The sequence below is a fragment of the Erythrolamprus reginae genome, chromosome 7 (genome assembly GCF_031021105.1).
Source record: "Erythrolamprus reginae isolate rEryReg1 chromosome 7, rEryReg1.hap1, whole genome shotgun sequence".
NCBI classification, from domain to species: Eukaryota; Metazoa; Chordata; class Lepidosauria; order Squamata; family Dipsadidae; genus Erythrolamprus; species Erythrolamprus reginae.
The window spans coordinates 57,843,288-57,867,949 of record NC_091956.1 but is presented as its reverse complement, the minus strand read 5'-3'; the positions used below and the strand labels follow the sequence as shown (position 1 = coordinate 57,867,949).

General features: G+C 39.1%; 1 protein-coding gene across 1 annotated transcript in view; it reads right to left on the bottom strand.

The window, feature by feature from the left end:
- The window catches only part of SGCZ (sarcoglycan zeta), a 329,915-nt gene extending 325,969 nt beyond the window's left edge, over window positions 1-3,946 (bottom strand). The window contains exon 1 of the mRNA XM_070757645.1: window positions 3,862-3,946. Coding sequence (XP_070613746.1) covers window positions 3,862-3,882 — 21 coding nt within the window. The 5' untranslated portion in view covers window positions 3,883-3,946. The remainder of the gene's footprint in view (window positions 1-3,861) is intronic.
- Window positions 3,947-24,662: the final 20,716 nt, after the last annotated feature.

The following is a 24,662-nucleotide window of genomic DNA, read 5'->3' as shown; positions in this document are numbered from 1 at the left end:
GGGGCTCCTCCTTTTCACATTGGCTGTTACAGCAAGAGCGAACACCTGCCCTCCCTCCTCTATTTTGCAGTGCAAGCCCCGGCCCGTTGTCAATGCAACAGGAAGCCAGAGCAGAAAACGGGTCTCAATGTGCAGCCCTGGTTACAGGGCACGCAGCCATGCCCCCAGCTACAGAAGTCTCGGTGGTTGCCGAGACAACGGGAGAGATCACGCGTTATCTCACGCGATCTCCCCTCATGCCGTCGACAATGCCGGGAGCCGTGCTTCTCCCGGCTCCTCCGCAATTTCAGCCAGCTCCAGCACCTGAAATATCTTCTTTGAATTGAACTGTCTCTAAAGGGACAATATAGTTCTACTTGGAAATTATACAGTAACTGAAGTATTACTTTGGTTGAGTAGAGATTTATGGCCCTGGAATGAAGAAAATAAATTAGCTTGATGAAAAGTGACTAAGGCAGCAGCATGTGCCATGATGTGTTTTGTACAATGAAATTATTAGATTGAACCACAATACAAGGATTATATGGAAATAAGAATGTTAGAAGAGTACAGTGATCCCCCAAGTTTCGCGATCTCGATCTTTGCGAAACGCTATATCGCAATTTTTCCACCCGATGACGTCAATCCCTTCCTTTCTCATCTTTCTTTCTCTCTCTCTTTCTCTCTCTTGCTTCTTCCTCTCTCACACTCTCTTCCTCCCTCTCTCATCTCTTTCTTTCCTTCTCTCTCTTTCTCTATCTCTCCCCCTCTTGCTCTCGAGCGGCAAGCGAGCAGCCGGGCGGGCGGGTGAACGGGCAAGCGGAGCGGCCGGGCGGGCAGGTGAACGGGCAAGCGGAGCAGCCGGGCGGGCGGGCGAACGGGCAAGCGGAGCGGCCAGGTGGGCAGGCAAACGGGCAAGCGGAGCGGCCGGGCGGGCGGGCGAACGGGCAAGGGAGCGGCCGGGCGGGCGGGCGAACGGGCAAGCGGAGCGGCCGGCCGGGCGGGTGAACGGGCAAGCGGAGCGGCCCAGGCAACGGGGAAACCCCATCTTCGGCTCTTCGCTGCTGCCGCGCTGCGGAGCAGATCAGCTGTTGGGCGGCCGAAGGAACCTTCCCTGAGTCTTCCCCGCCGCCCACACGCAAACTCCACCATCTGTGCATGTGCGGCCATGAAAAAAAGGGCGTGCATGCGCAGATGGTGTTTTTACTTCCGCACCGCTATATCGAGAAAAATCGAGTTTCGCGAGGGGTCTTGGAACAGAACCCTCGCGAAACCCGAGGGATCACTGTATATACATGCATACAATGTACAATATGTATGTATATTAATAAATAGATCAATAATTGGATAGATGGATGGGTAGTATATAAACGGACATAAAGATATACATGTGTATTTAAATATCTGAACAACATGCAGGAAATATATGAAAACAATAATTTACTGTGAAATTGTGGAAACAGATTTTCCTGTTGAAGCAGTGATTCCTAAAACATATATCTAGAGTGGTCCTCATTTCCATAATTAACTGCTGGTACCTTTTTATTCATTGTTAATTTCCTTTACTTTCCTGCCTCATCCATTTTTTTCAGTGTACATCATTAAAATGAAAATTTAGATCTTATAAATTAATGATGATAATTCCAAAGTCTCTAATGATGTTCTTGATCACTAGGACACCAGACCTTCCAGAGTATTAGAATTAAGATGGATCAGTTCTATGGGAGGCTTACATAAAACGCTAGTCCTCTATTTAATCTCACTTAAGCAAGAAGTTTAAATGATTTTCCATTTTCCTCCTATTACACAGTCCAGGTTGCTTAGGATTAATCACCTTATTTTGGCTTATATTTAAATGGGGTAACCAGGTTATGTACTGTTTTATAATTTGTCCTTTATATATCTGCATTTTCTATTTTATTTTTTTAAAAAAACCTGTAATAAGGACCATGGATGAAACCAAGCACATGTAAACTAGTCAAGCTGAAGAATGGAAGAAAAAGAAGCTGTTTTTAAACACACATGCCAACAAGAAAATCTACATGTTGCAATTCAATCTAGTTACAGCAGCCAGGGAAAAAATGTACCTTTTTATTTGAATTTCTGGATAATTTCTTATTTTTTTCCAGAGCAATTTAGTTCAAAGTTTGGTTAGATTGCATTGCACATAAGCTGTTATGTTTTTTCTTGGAAAACAGCCCCAAATCCTTGCTTACTTGCAGTCTTTCTTTTTCAAAATTCATAATCCATAATCATATACCAGCATGGGAATATTTATAGTCATTATTCCATATGTTTTCCTCTTGTTCTCTTGTTTCTCTCTTACTAGTATCATGTATATAAACATTGTTATATCTTTGTATACCACCAATATGTACTTGACTAACTAACTAACTAACTAACTAACTAACTAACTAACTAACTAACTAACTAACTAACTAACTAACTAAATAAATAAATAAATAAATAAATAAATAAATAAATAAATAAATAAATAAATAAATAAATAATTCTCTTCAGGACAATTTTTCTTTTGCGTCTGAGAATGTGCAAAACCTTCCTTTGAACATATACTTTCTAAAAGATTACTTTTATAGATCAGAATATATTTGGATATTAATATGGCATCATTTAATACATCAGAACATATCTTCACTTATCTTTTTTCCAACCTACAACTTAATGACAGGATTATTTCATGACCAGTTCATTATTGGCTGCACTAACTTAAGCAAAGTAGGACATTGAAAATAATTGGTAGGTTTTATTTTAGGATCTGCTCCAGATCAAAAGAATCATCTCAATATTGCTCATTGCTTTTGATAGGGCAATTTTATTCAAACTATACTCAGCATTAGAATCTAAATGTGTCAAATTTTGTACAATGACAACTACTTGCTTGAAATCAGTAGCTAAGTAACAATCTCCTCATCCATCCAGCAATACTTCAGCATTTTGTAAAGAAAATAACCAAAGTCTGCAAATGTAGTTTAACTTTTAGTGGCTGAATAAAATTGAAGTCAGAAATCTTTATTCCTAACAAGTTAGAAGATAATGATACTCTTAAAATACTATGTACATTTTAGTGCAACATAGCATGGTATTTACTATTTATTTTGGATATGTAATTCTATCTAAATTAGAACTCTGATGGCTCTGATGTACAACTGCATATCCATTATAATAAAAACTGCTAACTACTGCCTATGGCTACTGCTTGTGCCATCTGTCTCTCTTAATGAATAGAATGAGTTCATTCTAATGTCACATACCCTAATAGCAATTGTGAAAACATGTCAACAAATATTATAACGAAATCAGTTATCCTGTATGTTATTTTAAGAAATGTTAATTATGCTTCTGAAGTTTAATAGATATTTCAAAAACAAATTATTTTCTTTTGCTTAATAATTATCTACTATTGATTGATTATATGCCATCAAGTCAGCGTTGACTCTTAACGACCATATAATTTTTTTCTAGATTGAATTTTCACTCACAACCTTTGAACTTTTTAATAGTACATCAATCACCATTGAAAACTAATGATCATCTTCTTCTCTTGACCTCCATCTTTTCCAAAATTAGAACCTTGTTTTAAAAAACTGGGTCTTCATGCAACATATTCAAAGTAAAATAATTTAAGCCTGGTCATCTGTAATTTGAGAGACAACCTTGGATTGATGATCCATTTTTTCTTGACTGTCCATGGTATCCCAGGATGTTGACATTTCTACTGTGCAATATTTCAGTATATCCCCTTTCCTTCTTTGTTTGATCTAATTTACCGTATATACTCGAGTATAAGTTGAGATTTTCAGCACAAAAATGTGCTGAAAAATCCAACCTCGACTTGTACTAGAGTCACTGACTTTCACTGACCTGAAAACTGCTGTACAGCATTTTCCAAAGCTCCACAGTTCCAATGTGAAAGGCAGGCAGGCTCTGGCAACACAAGGTTTTTTTTTTTCCTGCTCTTGCTGCAGTCCAGCCGGAAGCACCCCTCAGCTGCCTGATTGGCAGCAGGCTGAACCAATTACAGTTCCTCCTCTACACAGAAAGGAGGCACTGAGAGAGCTGTCTGATTGGCAACAGGCTGAACCAATCACAGCTCCTCCTCTACAGGAAGCACTGGGGGGAGGGGCAGGAGGGTTGAAGAGACTTTCAGAAGAAGGAACCATGGCTTTCTCTTCTGATCAAGCCAGCAACAATATTTTACAAGTAAATAAAATGTACAAGTAAAATGTAAGTTACCCATTTAAATTTGATTAATTTCTTGTAACAGGTTATTTTGTAAGAAAATGTTGCTTCAAGTGGGGATAATTCTGTGTAATTAAACTTTTTCTTCCAACTACAGTGGTACCTCAAGATACGAACCCCTCGTCTTACGAACAACTCGTGATACGAACCCGGGGTTCAGAAAATTTTTGCCTCTTCTTACAAACTTTTTTCGAGTTACGAACCGGCGTTCGGAGACTGCTGGGAAGCCACGCGGCTGTTTTAAAAGGTGACAGCCGGGCGGTGGGGCTTCCCAGAAGCCTCCCGAACGCCGGTTCGTAACTCGAACAAAGTTCGTAAGAAGAGGCAAAATTTTTCTGAACCCCGGGTTCGGTTCGGGAGGTTGCTGGGGAGCCCCCCAGGCCGGCTGCGACCTTTTAAAAGCCGAACTTCCGCGTTCGGCTTCAGGAGACAGCTGGGAAGCGGCGCGGCTCTTTTAAAAGGTCGCAGCCGGCCTGGGGGGCTTCCCAGCACCCCCCGAACCCCGAACCTGGGTTCGGGGGGGTGCTGGGAAGCCCCCCAGGCCGGCTGTCACCTTTTAAAACAGCCGCGCGGCTTCCCAGCAGTCGCCGATAGCCGTTTTTTGCGGTGTTTTTTTTGGTTGCACGGATTAATTGACTTTACATTGTTTCCTATGGGAAACAATGTTTCGTCTTACGAACCTTTCGTCTTACAAACCTCCTCCTTGCACCAATTAAGTTCGTATCATGAGGTATTACTGTATATGTATCATACCCAAGAGGATTGTTTATGCTGACTTGTTTAAAACAATACAAAGTTTAGAATAATATAATAGTATGGATTTTGTCATTAATCATTTGTTCTACATAATTAATATGAATAGATTTACCTTTTTTTTTAGAGTATGGTTTCTCCTTATGCAAGATAAATATCATGCAGAAGAAAGATTTTACAATTAATGATTGAGTAACCCCCAATTGTTATTTACTGATCTATTGAGATAGTAATGATTTTAACTTATGAAATATGTTTTAAATGGAAAATCTGAATATTTATCATATGGAAGTTTGATTTAAGCAATTGTTTTGAAAGAATAGATGAAATCCCAATTATTAAGAAAATTATAATGATATTGTAATGAAGATTAAGATAACAGGTTTTAAGATTAAGATAACATTCCTAAAGATATTTTAAGAGGTTTTTGGAATTTAAAAAAAAGAAAGATTTTGGAAGGGGAGGAAGAAAGGTGCAAGAAATAAAAAAAACATTTGGAAGGAAAAGTTACATAATAATAATAACAACAGAGTTGGAAGGGACCCTGGAGGTCTTCTAGTCCAACCCCTTGCCTAGGCAGGAAACCCAACACTACTTCAGACAAATGGGTATCCAACATCTTCTTAAAAACTTCCAGTGTTGGAGCATTCACAACTTCTGGTGGCAGGCTGTTCCACAGATCCATTGTTCTAACTGTCAGGAATTTTCTCCTTAGTTCTAAGTTGCTTCTCTCCTTGTTTAGTTTCCACCCATTGCTTCTTGTTCCACCCTCAGGTGCTTTGGAGAATAGGTTGACTCTCTCTTCTTTGTGGCAAACCCTGAGATATTGGAAGAATGCTGTCATGTCTCCCTTGGTCCTTTTTTTCATTAAACTAGATATACCCAATTCCTGCAACCGTTCTTCACATGTTTCTTTTTTAAAAATTCTTCTACAAAAACAATTTTAAGAAGCTACAATAGAAGAATATTCCATTTTTGTAAGTTACCAGTAGCCACTGTATTTTCCACCCTGGGCTTATATTTGAGTCAATATGTTTTCCCAGTTTTTGTGGCAAAAGTAGGTGCCTATCTTATAATCAGGTCGACTTATACTCGAGTATATATGGTAAAATCAATAGCAACTCAGTAGCATCCCTTAACATGTATGTTTGCAGTTGGAACCTCCTTGTGCAGTTTCGAGTTTACAGATCTATTGAAACAATTTTTTTTCCATGTTGGTTTCAACCTTCAATATCTTTACAGTTTTACAGTCCATCTCCATTTGTGATCCTTAAGATGCCAAAAGGTATCCGTTTCATGTCATCTTTTGCTATCTTGAGTTTTCTACTGTTCATACTTCTTACATTTCATGTTCCTACTATAATCCTCTGTTTTCAGCATTGGGGTTTTTTTTGGCAAAGCAACCTCAGAAATTAGATATTCCAAAAGCTTTAATCTAGACATATAAACACAATTAGTACTCCAAAAGTCCTTTAACTCTTCCTAAGTAGCATGTGTGTTGTTTGTGTGTGACATGTGAAAGTTAGCTTTTGAGTTGGCCAGATCACATGGTCATGACCATCAAGCCAAGCCATGCCCACCAAGCCACCCCCACCAAGCCACACCCACAGAATTGGTATGGAACATTTTTAGATTTAATCACTGCTCTATACCATAGGAAAATGACATGCAATGACAGCCTATAAAATATTTATTTTCAAAACAAATCAAACTAAAATAATAACTGCTTGTTCCATCCTATTTTTTGTGCCCAGTATTTCAAATCATCCAACTAAAGAATGAATTCAAAGTCTTGAAAGCCTTGTGTTTTATTGAATAAATGTACTACTACTGCTACCTCCAGATATAAACCCATCATGGCAAAATCTTCTCTTCTCTGATTTAACAATGTACCGAAAGAGGAAATGAAGTTTGGAAGCGCTATCAATATCACTTTGACATAAAACATATCTGATATAGCCTACAGCACATATGTTCCAATTCAACTTTTCTAATCAAACTAATAAACTCAACTAAGCACACTGAGCACAATTCACTATATCTTTCCTTTTGCAATCTAACCAATACAAGATACACCTGTAACACTTGACGGAGTCTTTCAAAGCAATTAAAGGCAGATTCACCTGTCCATTAATCTATCTACTAAATCATGAAGTTGATTTTTCTTAGTGAAACAAATGAATTTTTCCATGCCTTGCCCCACTCCACGTTCCACAGAATAAGATGACTTCTGTGTTGTTAGGAGGACTTGCCAAGGCAATCAAGAACATTTCAAAGTGTGCTCACTTGAATCACAGTCCAGTTGTTTGCTACAGAATGGATCCAATGCTCACTGAACACAATGCCTTTGGTATTTAGCCCAGTGCTGCTTTAAAGAAATAGGCTTTTGGTATGCCAGCTTTGCAACGCTTGTAATGATTATTTAGTGCAGCTGTTGCTGAAGGATAACAAAAGTGTTGTGTGAGCTAGAAAGGGCAGTCAATGCCATTTCTAGCCCTAGTATTGAAGTGAATAATCAGACCAGCACCAACATCCTCTCATATACAACAAGCTTTCAAGGACTACAGAGTGTAGCTGCAAAGTAATAACTTTTCTCCCTTGGCAACAGATGGCATACTTGGCTTTGATGCTTCTTGTAAGTGTAAAATAAATCAGAATCTTGTTACAGTAAGAATGTGTTCTATCCATCACAGTTTTCATATATTCTCTTTGTTAATTTTAATGCAATCATGATTAGAGAAGGACATATGCTACCTTTGTATTGCTAAAAGGCACAATTCTGGCATACAAAAAACATTATTCAAGGCTTTCAATAATTGGACTAGTAGTTAACAAGTCACAGGTGAAAGCAGCAAAAGTATAGAAAGACACCCATCAAGGTGGCAAATGCTTAAGGATGAAAATGACATACAGGTTTTTTTCAACAAATCAGCACCCTTTCATTGTAAAATTTACACTTAAATTCCTGGAAAACCAGCAATGCCCAAACTCTGCAAAATCAATGAACCTAAGTGCACTTAATCATTCACCGGATCAGAGATTAGCAAAAGCAATAGGAGGTAGATGTAGGGTTCTTCATCACAGCAATCTCTATCCTGCCAAATCAAGTGCTATCATTACTTATAGCATACAGGAGACATTAAGCAAAGAGATTAGTGGGTTCTCCTGGCTTTGTTTCCCTCCTGCCCATTGAATGTTCTCAGCTGAAAGGGAAGCATCAGTCATACCCTTTAATGTGGGCAGCAAGTCTAGTCATTTGTATCTACTTTCGCTCAGATGCATGCAAAGTCAGCCTGATTATCCACTGACATTCCTTTGGACATGGATTAACCCTAGTATATATTAGAGGTTTACAGAAGCGTGTTCATTTATTTATTTTATTTACTTATTCAATTTTTATGCTTCCCAACTCCCTAGAGACTCCGGCGGCTCACAACCACAAATATAACACCCAAATAAAACTAAAAACCTATAAAAGAGCTTAAAAACAATTTAAATGAAACCATGAAACCCATGCATATGGCCCTAATCAATGATTACCATCATCAGATCAATGGCCCCAGGCCTGCAGGAAAAGCCATGTCATTACCGCTTTCCGGAAGGCCAGTAGAGTGGGAGTAGTCTAGATCTCAGGAGGTAACTGGTTCCAGAGAGTCAGAGCAGCCACAGAGAAGGCCCTCCCTCATGGACCTACCAGCCAACATTGTTTAGTTGACAGGACCCAGGGAAGACCAACCCTGTGGGCCCTTACCGGTCACTGGAAACTATGTGGTAGAAGGTGGTCTTGGAGATAGTCTGGCCCTAAGCCATGTAGGGTTTTAAAGGAATGGCCAACACTTTCATGCTGTTGCTGGGAGTTAGCACAAGATAAAAAGGAAGCATACTTGAGTGGTCAAGGGAAGGAAGGAAGGTAAGTAGGAAGGAAGGAAGGTGATAGATAAATTGGTAGGTAGGTAGGTATCCATCCATCAAAATTTCTGGCCTGTGCTGGGATTAAAAATAGGACATTAGGAGACAATGTGCAGCCATTGAAATCAGATTTATTTTTTACCACCTTCTCTTGTTTTACTAGTTACTTTGGCAAAAAGAAAATCTGCAGAAGATATCTCCTTAACATATAAAGATGTAGATTATTTTGTAAAATAAGAGCTCTGCATCTGATGAAGTGACCTGCACCTCATGAAAGGTAGGTTGTATCTCTTAATAAAATTAGAAGAAGGTCTATCAGGTTCCCTCTGTGATCTATACAGTATCCAGTGTGTATGGTGTCCAATTCTATGTTCTGTTTGGATAAATAAATGTAATTTTTTTAAGGGAAAGAAAAAGAAAGGAAAGGAATAATGAAAATAGATCTGGGTTCTTGTTAAGTGAGATTAATGCCCCTGGTTATATAGTTTGTACGTAACTCTTAGTAGATTGGGTAATATTTCATTTTAAAAAGCCTATATGCTTTAAAGGACGCAATTACATTCCTTTCCATAAACCTCTACAGAGGATACACACATGCAGGGTGTCCTTGGTTGTTTTTGTGTCAGCAACCCATAGGTTTGAAAGTTAACTCAGGCTTTGGTGAAGAGGGTGAAATTTGGCAATCGTTAATCTGTTCATTTAGAGAAAATACCAAAGTTTACCACTGACTAAAAATCCTTTGTAGATTTTTTTTTTATAAAATCGAAAAAATGCAGTTATGATATGGTTTCATTTAAAAAAAATTTTTTTAAAAAATCCCTGGTTGATAGTAACCTTTCTTTTGTAGTCATGGATTGGGAGATAATTTTGTAACTATACTTATATTTGCTGCAAAGGAAATCAAAAGCTTTTTTATTTTTTCTTCACTTTTTTCTTCTTTCTTTACTATTTTCATTCTTTATTACTTTGTTAATGTTCTGCTCTTTGTAAAACTTTCAACACAAAAGTTATTTTTTAAAAAAGAAGTAACTCAAATTCCTATTCTCTTACCTTAACTGGTCTTGATCAGCGAGGCAAGGGCTTTGACTGTATTCATATACATTTAGGGTATGATGGGGGAGAGGCCTCATAAGGGTTCTATAATGGAATAAAACACTATGGGCTTCAGAAATGCTGAATCAAAATACAGTGATCCCTCTATTATCGCGAGAGTTCCGTTCCAAGACCCCTCGCGATAATCGATTTTTCGCGATGTAGGATTGCGGAAGTAAAAACACCATCTGCGCATGCATGCCCTTTTTTTCTATGGCCGCGCATGCATAGATGGTGGAGTTTGCGTTCCCCGCCGCCCACGCAAAGGGGAAACTCCGATTCGGCTCCTCGCTGCTGCTGCGCTACCGAGCAGATCAGCTGCTGGGCGGCCGAAGGAACCTTCCCTGGGTCTTCCCCCTCTTGCTGGCGGGCGGGCGAGTGGCGGGCATCAGCGAGGAGCCGGGGTTTCCCCTTTGCGTGGGCGGCCGGGAAGACCCAGGTTGGGGGTTTGGGGGGGTGCTGGGAAGCCCCCCAGGCCGGCTGCGACCTTTTAAAACAGCCGCGCCGCTTCCCAGCTGACTCCCGAAGCCAAACCCGGAAGTGGTTTTTTTTTAATTAATATTTTTTTAAAAATCGCGATATAGCGTTTCGCGAAGATCGAGATCGCAAAACTCGAGGGATCACTGTAGACGATATGTGAAATTCATGTTAGGATGTCTCACAATTCATGGCTTAAATTAAAAGAAAAGTTTTCGGTCAGGTCAGCATGTTAGATGTTGCAGTGTTACATGGTACAATCTTTTTCTTGACCTTTTTGTAATCTACCTACTTCACCTTATAAACGTATTTAACTCCCTTTGTATCAATGGAATATTAAGAAAGAAATCTGTACAGGTGTTGTGGTTAGCTCTGGCCCAGCTCCTGCCCCAAGGACTGTGGATGTGGGGGAGACATCCACATGCTGCAGGCCTGTTTTGCCCCCGGTGGAATCTGCTGATGAAGGCTCCTCTGACCAAGAAGACATGAGTGACAGGGAGGAGGAGAGTGTGGCAGACAGCTCAGAAGGAGATCAATTATCTAGCTCCTCCTTGGATTCAGAACAAGAGTTAATGATACAGCCACACATGAGGAGAGCAATGCATAGGCAACAACAATTGAGAGATTATTATCAAAGAAAATGAGGCCACCTGTGGTTGGGTGGGGCTGTGGTAATTAGTGAGGCTGCTATAAATAGTACCCTGTGGGTTTGGCCATTGTGGAGGATTATCTGATCGTTGTGTTTTGTGACTGCTTTACTGACTTTGACCTTTTGTGTGCTGATTTTTCCCCGCTTTGAAACTAAACCAGAGCAAAGTGTGTTTCACTTTGTGAAAGAAGAAGGACTGTGAATTGCCTCACAGCTGCAAGCTAAGTATCACAGAACTGATAAGGGACTTGTACAAATTACCAGTTTGTTTGGAGACGAGTGCTCTTTGCTATACCAAAAGAGGGCTTAGGTTAAGTGAATTTTCATTATAAAGAACATTGTTTTGAATTTTCAAACGTGTGTGTCTGAAATTTGTACCTTTGAATTTTTGGGAGGAGTCTACCAGAGAGCCCGACAGAACAACAGATATGTGAGAAAGACTGATTTTTTTAAAATAAAATAAAATAAACAGCATGGAAACGTTAAATAATAATTAGGTTTCCCCCAATGAATTCATAGTAATTCTGTTCTTGGAAACTTTAAATTAATCTTAGATGCTGGTAATATGAAAAATTGCAATTTATTGACATCTTTAGAAAACCATGGCTCTGGGTCTTCGAGTTGTTGTTTTAAGAGTGTTTGAAATGCAAGAAAATAAATAATAAATACATGCTTAAGGAATCAGTAGCATGGAGCAAAATATTAAAGGTAAAAGACGATTGTCAACTAGACCTTTGCCAACTATTTCAAAACTAAAAAATATCAATTTGATGCATGTTATCAATAGGATTGTGCAGAGTTTCAGTTCAGTCTATAAAAGCTATTTTGGAGAATATGGGGTAAACATTTAAGACTTGAACGCCTTAAAGTAACTACATTTTTACCCAAAATTGTACGGTTGCCCTTTGCTGTTGCCATACAAACACCAGAAAAACATCAAAGTACTGCAGATAGTTGAAAGTACTACAGACGAATGCTGTGAAACAGTTTGGAAAAGGAATCTCTGTAGGTTTTTAATGTTTCTCTGCTTCAATTTCAGCAACAGCTAGGCAACAAATGCATAAAAGGGGTAAGAGGAGGAAAAAAACCTACCTAGAAATTAAACTATATGAGAAATCCTGATGATTTGTAGAGTCTAATGCATTAGATTGCATTAAGAGGTTTTGGGTAAGATGAAGAAATCATTGCAAGATCTATGTAGGTATCAGTGGACCAAATGATCAACAAATATGCTGCCAACCTACACTTGATGGAGTAGCCATGAAAGCCTTGGAAAAAATATTCAAATTCCATGATGTATCTATTGATACAAAGAGCAGAATCATGTTGAAGAAGATTCCTGAGAATACTGTGGATAGCCAAGAAATCAAACACATGGATCACTCAATAAATCAACCTAGAGTTCTTAGGTGAAATTATCCTACTTCAAACACATTTCTAAAATCCAATCCTCTGGAAAAGGGCATTGGTCTTACCTGATATGCCTCTTCTTGTAGGGTGGAGCTAACCTTCAAGAATGGGAAGGCCTGTCCCTTCAGCCAATGAGGACTTAGTCTGACATATTGTATATCTTCATCCTCCTGCCTCAATTCCCTCTCTTTGATGAAGGAAGATGGTCAGACTCAGCACATAGCTCCCAAAGCCAAACAAAGTAGAAGATAACAATTTGATATCCAGATGTACAGATCAGACTAACTTTGGGCAGGATTGGAGGTTAGCTCCACCCTGCGAGAAGAGGGGTATCAGGTAAGACTAATATCCTTTCTCCATATTGGTGGAGCTAACCTCCAAGAACGGGACAGACTGTCCATTGGTTGGCTTCCCCAGTCTGTGGCACTAAGCATTGGAGAATTCTGCAATGAAATACACCACCTCAGCTGACACACAAAAAAAACAATTTTGTAGTGGCGAATTAAGGGGGTTGGTGATGTCCAAGTGTCTGCCCAGCACACTTTCTTGATGGATGCTTGAGTGGACCATGTAGCTGTCATTGCAGCACTATGGGCTGAGTGCACTGTCACTCTGGTCAGCCATGGCAAGGATTGCAGATCATAAGCCTTTGCAATTATGCTAGGTAGCCAGCACCCCATGGTGGAGGTTGCCTTTTGTCCCAAGGAAGTGGGTTGAAAGGAGATGAAAAGCACCTCTGTTATGCATAGGGTGGAAGTTTGCTTGAGATAGATCTTCAGGGCCCTCCTAACTTCAAGTTGTGCCATTGCCTCTCTAAAGGGTGGGAAGGATTAAGGCAAAAATTGGGCAGGAAAATTTCCTGAGCTCTGTGAAAATGAGATATTATTTTGGGGACAAATATGGGGTTGAGTTGGAGGACCACTCGGTCAAAATAAAATATACAGAGATCCCCCCTATGAGATAAGGAAGCAAGATCAGAGATCCTCCGAGCAGAGGTGATCACCATTAGGAATACCACCTTACGGGAATGCCACTTTACAGAACTTCAAGGGCTCATAGGGGGAACCCATCAGTGACAGGAGAACCTCTGAATGGTCCCAGGTTTGGTACCATTGGATGATGGGAGGACATAAATTTACAGCCCTTTTCAAGAATCTGTGTAACAGAGAATGTTGAGATAAGGAGTTCAGATAACTGCAGGACAAAACAGAAGAGAGTGCTGCCAACTGACGTTAATGCATGTTGGGGGAGAGATTCTTGTTAAGACCATGCTGTAGGAATTCTAGGACACTGATGATGGCTAGATCAACAGGGGAATACTCCACCTGTGAGCACCAGGAGCAAAACATTTTCCAAGTGACCAAATAAATTCTTTCTGTGAAGAGCCTCCTGGAGGCCTGGAGAATCCACAATCCCTCAACATCTGTTAGATGAATTAGGGGCTGGCATGAAGCTAAGATCCCAAGGCTAAAACGCTGACAGTCACTAAATCGGTGGCCCTTTGCTGGAGGCTCAGCTATTGGCATGAACCAAAGCTCTGTGCGGTTCTCAAACCAGATATGAGAGATAGAAAGTAGTGTCAGCTGGGAAATAAAACTCATGAAACAAAGCTTTGATGTCTGGAAATCAGAGCTCTGATGTCTGGAATTCACAAGAATAGAGCTGGATAATATGCGTCTTTTTCTGCCTGAGGACTGAGTCAAAAGGGGAAATTGAGGCAGGAAGATAAAGATATACATTTTGTCATTGGATGAAGGGACGGTGTCATCCCATTCTTGGAGGTTAGCTCCACCCATTATGGAGAAAGGCTGTAATGAAAGGAAAGGTAGAAAGAAAGAGATGAAGTTGATGATCAGCAGAAGGTGGACAAACCCAGTTACAAGGACAAAGAGTACAACATTGGGAGACTTAAAAGAATAGGCTAGAGATGGATTGTTATGGAGCAAATTGTGCTCCCAATGAGTTGAAAATGACTTGATGGCAGTCAATCAACAAACAAATCATCTTTGGAATCTAATTTCTTTCTTGATGTATGCTCAGACATCTATTGGAATGTGCATTGTAGGCTAACAGTAGCAAGTGCTTTCTTTTATTAGAAAACAATTATATGTATACAACTATGCAGGGCAGAGGTAAATTAGTGAGTGGATTGGAGTGTGCTACAGCATGTATCTGCGTAAAATGGTGAATTGCGGTAAATAGTGGTTTTAATTCAGTATACAGTGGCTCTGAAAACATAATTACACACAAGATTTAATAGCCATACCAGATGTAATTGGTGTATTGACATGTGAAATTAATCAAGATTTACATTTGTTTAAAGCAGCTTCAAGCTTTCTCTTTTTAAACAATTAAACTTACTGTGAGAGATTGCTTAATAGTCCTTTACTGAATTATTTGATTATTCTAAAAATAATGGCAATGATGCTCTCCTATACTATTAATGAAGATTTCTATCTTTCTCCACTGCAATATTTCTAAGAAAAAAACACATTCATCACAAAATACATACACATAAAAAGAAAGTACTATCAGAACTGAGGGTCATTTAATCATCGCTTTTAACCAGTTTCAAGTAAAATGGGACTTTCACCTATTGCTAATTTTATTTTCGCTCATGGCATCAAGGCTTCAATGATTTATAGGAGTCTGCTCTAGAAGTTACTAAATCAGTATTAATGGGGAGAATAAGAAAGGGCAATTAGTTTAATTAAAACCAGGACATGAAACAGTTTTTTTTTTTGAAAAACTGATATTTTTTCAAAGTGTTTGATCTATTTATAAATGGTATGGCCTGTCTTATTATGATTACGTTACCATTTATCTCCCTAATGAAAACAGATTTGGCTCAGTTCCACCAGAGGTTCTATCTATATGAACTTCATTGCTACTTGTTCCAAATATCTTTTCTTCTTTTAAATTTGTTAAAATATGGTTTTATGGTATTTTGTAAAACTGTAAACCAGTGATGACGAACCTATGGTAAGGTGCCACAGGTGGCACACAGAACTGTATCTGCTGGCACACAAGCTGTTGCCCTAGCTCATCTCCAACACGTGTGTGCCAGCCAGCTGATTTTTGACATGCGCAGAGGCTCTGGGAGGGTACTTTTGGCTTCCAGAGAGGCTCCAGGGGGATAGCGGAGGGTATTTCACCCTCCCCAGGCCCCAGGGAAGCCTTTGGAGCCTGGTGAGGGCAAAACACAAACCTATTGGGACCACCACAAGTTGAGAAACAGGCCATTTTCAGCCTCCAGAGAACCCCCGGGGCCTGGGGAAAACTGTTTTCGCCCTCCCCATGCATTTAATTATGGGAGTGGGCACTCGTTCATGCATGATAGTGCACATGCATGCTCTATCGGCATCCAAGGGAAAAACAGTTCACCATCATTGCCATAAACTATCATCTGAAAAGAAAAAAAAAATCCTTCTGATCTGGAACAACTGAAATGTTGAGGATAATGTGCCAGCAGTTGGATCCTTTATTATTTATTTTATTTATTTTATTTATTTATTTTGTCCAATACACAATGAGGGTTTTAGTGGGTATATATCAATATACACATAGTAAAATACATGATGAAGGTTATAGAGGAGATACTCATAGTAAAATATATTTAAGAAATAATAGAAAAGAAGATATAGTAATAGAATATATCAATGAAAGAATAGAAGAAGAGATATAGGAATAGAGGAAAGGTATAGGAGATATAGGAGAGCAATAGGACAGGGGACGGAAGGCACTCTAGTGCATTTGTACTCGCCCCTTACTGACCTCTTAGGAATCTGGATAGGTCAACCGTAGATAATCTAAGGGTAAAGTGGTCCTTGGTCTGTCTCCCCACCCATGGTGCCTATGTTCCTCAGGGTGGTGTCCAAACTATCCCCACCAGTATTGCATCACTATCCCACTTGGGATCTGACCATAGTGCTGAACTCCCTGATAGGAGTTCCCTATGAGCTTTTACAAACCTCATCCTTGTGCCACCTCTCCTTGAAGGTAGCAAATTCCTGGTGGCAGTCACATCTGCCAGATGGATCTTGGTACTCTCTGCCCTTTTGATTAACCAGTATTTGTGCCTTTTCCATCTGGACCACATTGTCCTTCGGTTGTATCCTACCTTTGTTCCCAATGTTAATTCCACTTTCCACAGGTGCAGGAAAGTTTAAAATAAGAAGCAATAAAAATGAGGTTCCTTTTTTGAAAAGACATATAACACTAGTGCAAAGTGGCTGAAGACTTGAGAGCAGACCACGATAATGTCCCAGGATAGGAACCAGTCACCATCACAATAGCAGGATATATAAAATAAGAATTAAAGTAACTAAATGGCATTAAAAACAAAAAAATAATAGTAAAATGATAATCACATCAATCCTCACATAGAAACATAAAAACACAAACATGTCAAAAAGCAAAGTTTAAAATAAGAAGCAATAAAAACGAGGTTCCTATATAATATCTTATATCCAAATAATTCCTATTTGTGATTGCTACTATAGCAGAAATCGTAAGGCTACTATTCAGATCTTTATATGTTAAGGAGATATCTTCTGCAGATTTTTTTTTTGCCAAGATAAAACAAGAGAAGGTGGTAAAAAATAAATCTGATTTCAGTTAAAATTTTACATTTCTAACAAATAATCCAATAACTATGAGGTGAAATATCCTCCAAATTCTTCACGGAATTCTGCTCAGGATTTTAATGGAAAAGGCACCTCTGTTCAGTTTATCATTTGGACTGACTACAAGGCAATGGACACCATAATGCAAAATCACCAATATTTACAATATAAAGGCCAGAATATCCCTGCCAGATTATCTCATTGTTCTGCTGATGATTTCACTTATCTCTGTTGGTCCTGGCTATGAAATTTGGATTTGGCATTGTTTAAAACAGCAGATATAATGGCCAGAAATACGTAGTGCTATTTTCATTCAAAATAAGATTATTCAATGTTGTACAATGCCTTATTAATTGTGGCTCGAATCCACAGGACATAGAGAAGCTATGGACATTACTGGGTTTTGAGGAAGGAGGAACATATTGGAACTGTGTATTCTACTTTCTCTACTGCTGTTCAAACAGAACTTTTAATTACTGTGATTGGACCCAAAATGCTCACCATGAGTACATTGGATATTTCCAAAAACAAAATAACAAAAAGTCTGAGCTGCTTATTTTCCTATCTGTTTGCTATTTGTTAACTCATAAAATTTTGTTAGCTGTTCTATCATCACCTAACGTTTGGGCTTTGAGGAGCTGGACACTATTTTTATTTATTATTTTTATTTATTTATTTGATTTGTATGCTGCCCCTCTCCGGAGACTCGGAGCGGCTTACAACAAGTAACAATACAAATCCAAAAATTAAAACACATTTAAGACCCTCAATATAAAAAAACAATCATACAGACCATACAGACCATACATAAAGCGGAACAGACCAGGGGAATCAATTTCCCCATGCCTGACGACAGTGGGTTTTGAGAAGTTTGTGAAAAGCAAGGAAGGTGGGGGCAGTTCTAATCTCCGGGGGAAATTGATCTTTTTTGTCAAAAACAAAACACAGCAGGCCCTTAGCCAAACAACAAGACAGAGCATTTATACCAGAGATGTTTCTTTTCTAGATGTCCATTGTTCCTATCTCTGCTGATCCAAAACAAGTAGAAAGATTCTACTTGAAGTAGATTGTTTTAGAAATATCTAGTACTCAAGCCATGTAGGACTTTACAGCAGAGTGGGGTGCTCAGAGTTTGCAGGGGTTCAATAGAATCTCTAGCTAAGATTCTGTGCAGTTCGGAGAACCCCCAACTCCCACTCCTGGCTAGTCTTGCCCACTGCACCCTGTCCCTCCCAGGAGTCCCCACACGGCCCATTTTGGATGCAGCTCACTGCAGGGTGCGCATGGAAGCTCAGAGGAGTGAAAAACAGGCCTACTGGAAGTTTGTGAAGACTGGAAATGAGCCTGTTTCCAGCCTCCCGAGGGCCTCCAGAGCCTAGGGAGGTTGCTTTCATCCTCCTGGCAGCTCAAAGAAGGCCTCGAGCCCTGGGAGAGCAAAAATGCCCACTCTGCCAAGATGCAGGAGGCTGACTTAGGCCATGCCCACCCAGCTTTATAGGTAATAATCAGCAAGTTGATTTCCAATGGAAAGCAAATATGTAGCCAGTGCATCTCACACAACAAAGGTATGACATGGTCATACTGACTTACCCCTATCAGTAGGAAGGCAGCTATTTTCTGTATCAAATGGAGTTTCCCAGTGATTTTCAGGTCCTGTCGTATGGCCTGAGTCACACTGGTTCAAGCAGAGGCTTCCTTTTCCATGAGCATCTGCATTTGGAACACAAGTCAAAGCTGACTAGTGCTTCCATATGTGCTACAAAATGATCCCCGAACCCAATCTGAATGCTTAGAATGCAAATATAATCCTTCAAAAAGAGTGATATCTAGAGTCAATTATGGAACTGTACAGACATTGGATGACTTCTAGATAAATATTTTATTTATTGGATTTATATGCTGCCTCTCTCCAAAGACTCGAGGCAGCTTACAACATATAAGAAGAAAAAAACAATAGAAATATGCTAAATCCAATTTTAAGGTTAAAACTCACTAACCTAGAATTCTATTCTAAGTATGTAAGAATAGCCATTCTATCTTACTTAGAACTGAGTTTAAGCTTCTTTCTTTTTTCCTTCCCTCCTTCCTCCCTCCCTCCCTCCTTCCTTCCTTCCTTCCTCCCTTCCTCATCAGCAGAAAATTTACAACATCTCCTACTTAGTCCAAGGTAGAAACCTACAGATATCTTTATACTGAAGATACTGCATCCTGTGCTTATGGGTGACTTCTCCCAGTAGCTTCATATAGATGTTTAATATAATAGAGAAAAATGGTCTGGATTACCCCAAGCTGAGGTTTTGACCTATATTTGCCCATCACTACTGACAGAAAACATTTACTCAGAAAGAACTGGAATCACTCCAAGCCAGTGCTTCCATTGATGCCATGGTCAATGTTACTGAAGGTCACCAAAGCCAGGAGAAAGCACCATACTCTCCCTATTCATGTTCCATTGAAAGGCATTCAGATACTATCTCTGGGCAGTGGGAAGGAAACAAAAGGATAATGGTCAAATACTCTGTCCCAATACATGCATTATCTATAAAGGGGAAATATTTAATATTACAATGATTGTTACTGTTGTTTAGAGTGCTATGAAATAATGCCATCATATGAAGAAAAATTAATAGATGCGTTTGAAGGGTCACCTTATTTAGAAATGAGTGAATTCAATCACCAATTAATCCCTTCATGAAAAGCTTTTTTTCAGTTAGGAGCAGGCAAGTGGTTGTTGGCAATAAATGTAAAAAGCATCCATGAGTTTATTATTTAATCCACGAGGAGCCCTGGTGGAGCAGTATTGCAGGATAGTTCTGCCCACGTCTGGCATTCAATCCTAATCAGCTCAAGGTTGACTCAACCTCCCATCATTCTGAGGACCAGATTGTTGAAGGCAATAAACTGACTCTATAAACTGCTTAGACAGTGCTGTAAAGCACTTGGAAGCAGCATATAAGTCTAAGTGGTATTGCTGTAGGAATTTTTATGGTCATTTTTTCCTAAAAGAAAAAAATATTGAATTAACTGTGTGCTTTTTGCCAACAATGTAAAACTTTTCAACACCACTGACAACACACTCACTCTCCAAAAAGACCTTGACTTTGTTTCAGATTGGTCTAACACCTGGCAACTTCAAATATCAACCAACAAATGCTCTACCCTCCACATCGGCAAAAAGAATCCAAACCTCATATATGAACTGAATAAACAAATTCTCACAGCCAACCCACACTCAGTAAAAGACCTTGGAATACTAATATCAAATGACCTAAGTGCTAAAGCGCACTGCAACAATATCGCCAAAAAGGCTTTCAGAGTTGTTAACCTGATCCTACGTAGCTTCTGCTCCGGCAATCTCACACTACTGACTATAGCCTACAAAACTTATGCCAGACCCATTCTCGAATACAGCTCATCTGTCTGGAACCCATACCACATCTCAGACATCAACACCCTCGAAAACGTCCAAAGATATTTCACCAGAAGAGCCCTTCACTCCTCCACTCGAAACAGAATACCCTACAAAAATAGACTAACTATCCTGGATCTAGAAAGCTTAGAACTGCGGCGCCTAAAACATGATTTAAGTATTGCCCACAAGATCATATGCTGCAACGTCCTTCCGGTCAACGACTACTTCAGCTTCAACCGCAACAACACAAGAGCATGCAACAGATTCAAACTTAATATTAACTACTCTAAACTTGACTGTAAAAAACATGACTTTAACAATCGAGATGTCGAAGCGTGGAACTCAGTACCGGACTCAATAGTGTCAACCCCCAACATTTCTCCCTTAGACTATCCACGATTGACCTCTCCAAGTTCCTAAGAGGCCAATAAGGGGCGTACATAAGTGCACTGGTGTGCCTAATGTCCCCTGTCCAATTGTCTTTCCTTATCTCATATATATATATTCTCTCCCTCTCATATATTTCTCTTCTTTTTTACATACTATCTTTATATATATATTACTCAATGTCTATTCTCTTCCATATGTATTGTGTATTGGACAAAGAATAAAATAAAAATAAAATAAAATAAAAATAAGTTCAGGAGGTCAGCAAAGGTACTCATGCAATAGCAGCCTAGAGTCTCATTTTAAACAGAAAAATACATTTCCCCAATTAATGTTGAAGCAGCAGAATAGGAAGTATAATGAAGAGGCATTGGAAAAACTGTCCCCCAATTTAAAGTCTACTTCTTCCCATGGGATTTTAATATTTCAGTTTTCTTTCCCTTTCACATGCTGACCTAAATTTTCTGCTTGGTTTAATTATGAGGGTAATGTATTTGGAGGTTCTTGAGGATTTTTAAAAAAATGTTTTGCCTTATTTCATTTATTTGAAAATAGATAACAAAAAAGATTGGAAGACGCAGAAACAATTCTCAATAATAATTATATAATTGCAAGGGAAGACAGGCTGGCCCATCTTGTTTTATGAGGATTTGGAAAGTTTTCTGACACCCTGCCCACTTCTTAGTTTATAAACTATTCCCTAGTGTTGTGTTTGGGCCTGGGCCAGCTGTTGCCCCCACAGATGGGGGAGATGCGGCACACAGTGACTGTGAAAGCCTGGCTGACAGCCAGGATGATGCAGCTGACAGCCAGGAAGATGTAGCCATCAGTCAGGAAGATGGGGCAGAGAGCCAGGAAGAATTGGCAGACAGTTCAGGGGACGGGGCTGGCAATTCGTCAGACAGTTTATCCTCTCTCAGCTCGTCTGCAGGACAATACATCAATTTACGCAGCCGTAGGGCCTTACAAAGAAGGGATCCCTTTAAGAAGTAGGATAAGCACACCTGGGCTGGGTGTGGTTCCCTTAATGAGGGCTAACAGCATAAAAAGGGAACTGGCCAAGGCAAACTGTGGCTGATTATCTGGGTGGTTTGTGTGGCGTCGTTTGTTCCTGCTTTGAAGTTCCTGCTCTTGGATTGTACTTCAGCCTTGTGGGAGTTGAACGCTCTGGGACAAGCTGCTGCTTTTGTGCTGTGAATATTCAGAGACTCTTGGACTATTTTCTGCTCCGTGACTTTTGTACTTGTTGGCTTTTCACTGAACTTTGTAGCTGACTGAATTTTGCAACGAAGCCTCTTTGTTTTCTCCTGAAAGTAAGGACCATTTGCTTTAGACTTTTTTCTTTACTGTTTAATACAAGTTTGCTGATTAACTATCCACGTGTGTGTTTGACCTTCTTTTCTGGACCGTTAATCATTGCTTGAGGCCGGTCAGGCAGAACACCTAGTATATATTTTGTTTTGTTTCTTTTTTTTTATTTTCTTCTTTTCCTTACCTTACCCCATTCTGTATTTTTTTAGCAATCGACCCAGAAAATTGTCATTGTAAATTTTTATGTTTCAAAATATGTTTATTTCCCAGCTATTTTAAAGTTCGTTTTCTTTCCTTTGTATCTCAGCTAATGCCTTTTGTATCTTTTCCTCTCTTTGTTTTTTCTATCTTTTATTTATGTTGGATAAATTGTTCCCTGGACTGGGATTATTCCAAACAAGTTATTTAGTTCTTAACAGTTGAAAATTTGCTGTTTAGCGCTAAGTAATTATAAAAATAAAAAAATAAACAGCTTCTAAGAATAAATGGACAAATTCTGGTTACAGGAAATAAAATATTGCATTAATACAGAAAGAACCATGTTAAATTGGGCAGCAAATCCCTCTAGTCCAGCAGTCTTCCTTAGTGGCAACTGGATACTTATGAGAAGTTAATATAGCATCTTTCTGCAGTTGTTACTTAGCGACTCCTAGTGAGACCTCTACTGCCAAGGACAGTATTAGCTCCATGCTTAGCAGACACTGACTGCTTTACTACTTAGCCAGTTTAATTGATTCTCCTTGTTTAGTCTTTCTTCTGGGGTACAGATCAATTTATCCAGAGTGTATCTTCAAATTGAATGATTTCCTGTGAAGTCCTTCAGGAACGTTTTTAACAATAATTTACTTGTTTCGTTGTACTTGTTTTAATAAAGATGGAATAAGTGCCATGAATTTTGACATATTTCGCACAGGAAATATCTTTATTATGGCTAACCTGATTATATTCTAGGTTTATAAAATTAATATAATAATAAAAGGTAACTACACCTCCTTAGCAGTGGGAATAATTTGCCCTTCAGGAACCTGTTACATCATTTAAATAAAATTGTTAATCAGGGACTATTTACAACTGCACCTGCTCTCATTTGTTACATTAGACTTTGCAATCACTGACAGGCCTTGCAAATTCAGCCCACTTATACAACAGGAGCATAATTAAAATAGAATCCCACCTGCTGAATTATCCAAAAATTCCAAAGAGAAATAAGAAACCGGGTTTACAATTGGCAGCCAGGAAGGTGTTTTTGATTTTTCAGCATGCATGTAAACTTTATCAAAGAAAGATCATCTCTTCATGCTGTCTGCAGTCATAAATTACACTTAGGTCAAACTATGGCAGGTCAAACTAGTACGAAACATAATCCAAGTGGACAACTGATTCATTAAAGGAGAAAAAGAGTCTCCGGAGAGGGGTGGCATACAAATCTAATCTAATAAAAATACCAAAAATATACCCAGGCAGTTTGTCTCAATGCATTTGAAAAATACAGGTGCAATCTTATGTGGCAATGGCTCTGCAAACTCATCGATCTATTATAAAATCAGCTCCTCTAGGACAGTGTTTCCCAATCTTAGCAAATTGAAGATATCTGGACTTCAACTCCCAGAATTCCCCAGCCAGCATTCGCTGGCTGGGGAATTCTGGGAGTTGAAGTCCAAATATCTTCAAGTTGCCAAGGTTTGGAAACACTGCTCTAGGAGACCAGACAAAAAAACATGTTCCTCAGGAAGAGCAGAACTACATTTTGTTGAAATAGCAGCATGGGACACAGCAGCAGGGGACACAATCTGAAGTTAGTTGGGGGAAAGATCAAAAGCAACGTGAGAAAATATTATTTCACTGAAAGAGTAGTAGATCCTTGGAACAAACTTCCAGCAGACGTGGTTGGTAAATCCACAGTAACTGAATTTAAACATGCCTGGGATAAACATATATCCATCCTAAGATAAAACACAGGAAATAGCATAAGGGCAGATTAGATGGACCATGAGGTCTTTTTCTGCCGTCAGTCTTCTATGTTTCTATGTGAGCCGCCCCGAGTCTTCGGAGAAGGGTGGCATACAAATCTAATAAATAAATTATTATTATTATTATTATTATTATTATTATTATTATTAATAATAATAATAATAATAATAATAATAATAATAATAATATTGCATGTGCGTATGCACTATCTTTCCCTTCTTTCTTGTAACCCAGTAATATAAAATGCCAATTCTTGCATATTCTGTCAAAGTCAGGTCCCTTATTTTCTATGTATGGGGAAAAGAATTTCAGAACATCAACATTCACCTAATATTGGTGGAAATCAGGTTGTCAGAAGAATCCAAAAATGTAGCTCCGGGATTTTGACATGTTTCAATCATTTTAAAAAAGAGGTATGGTGTTTCGA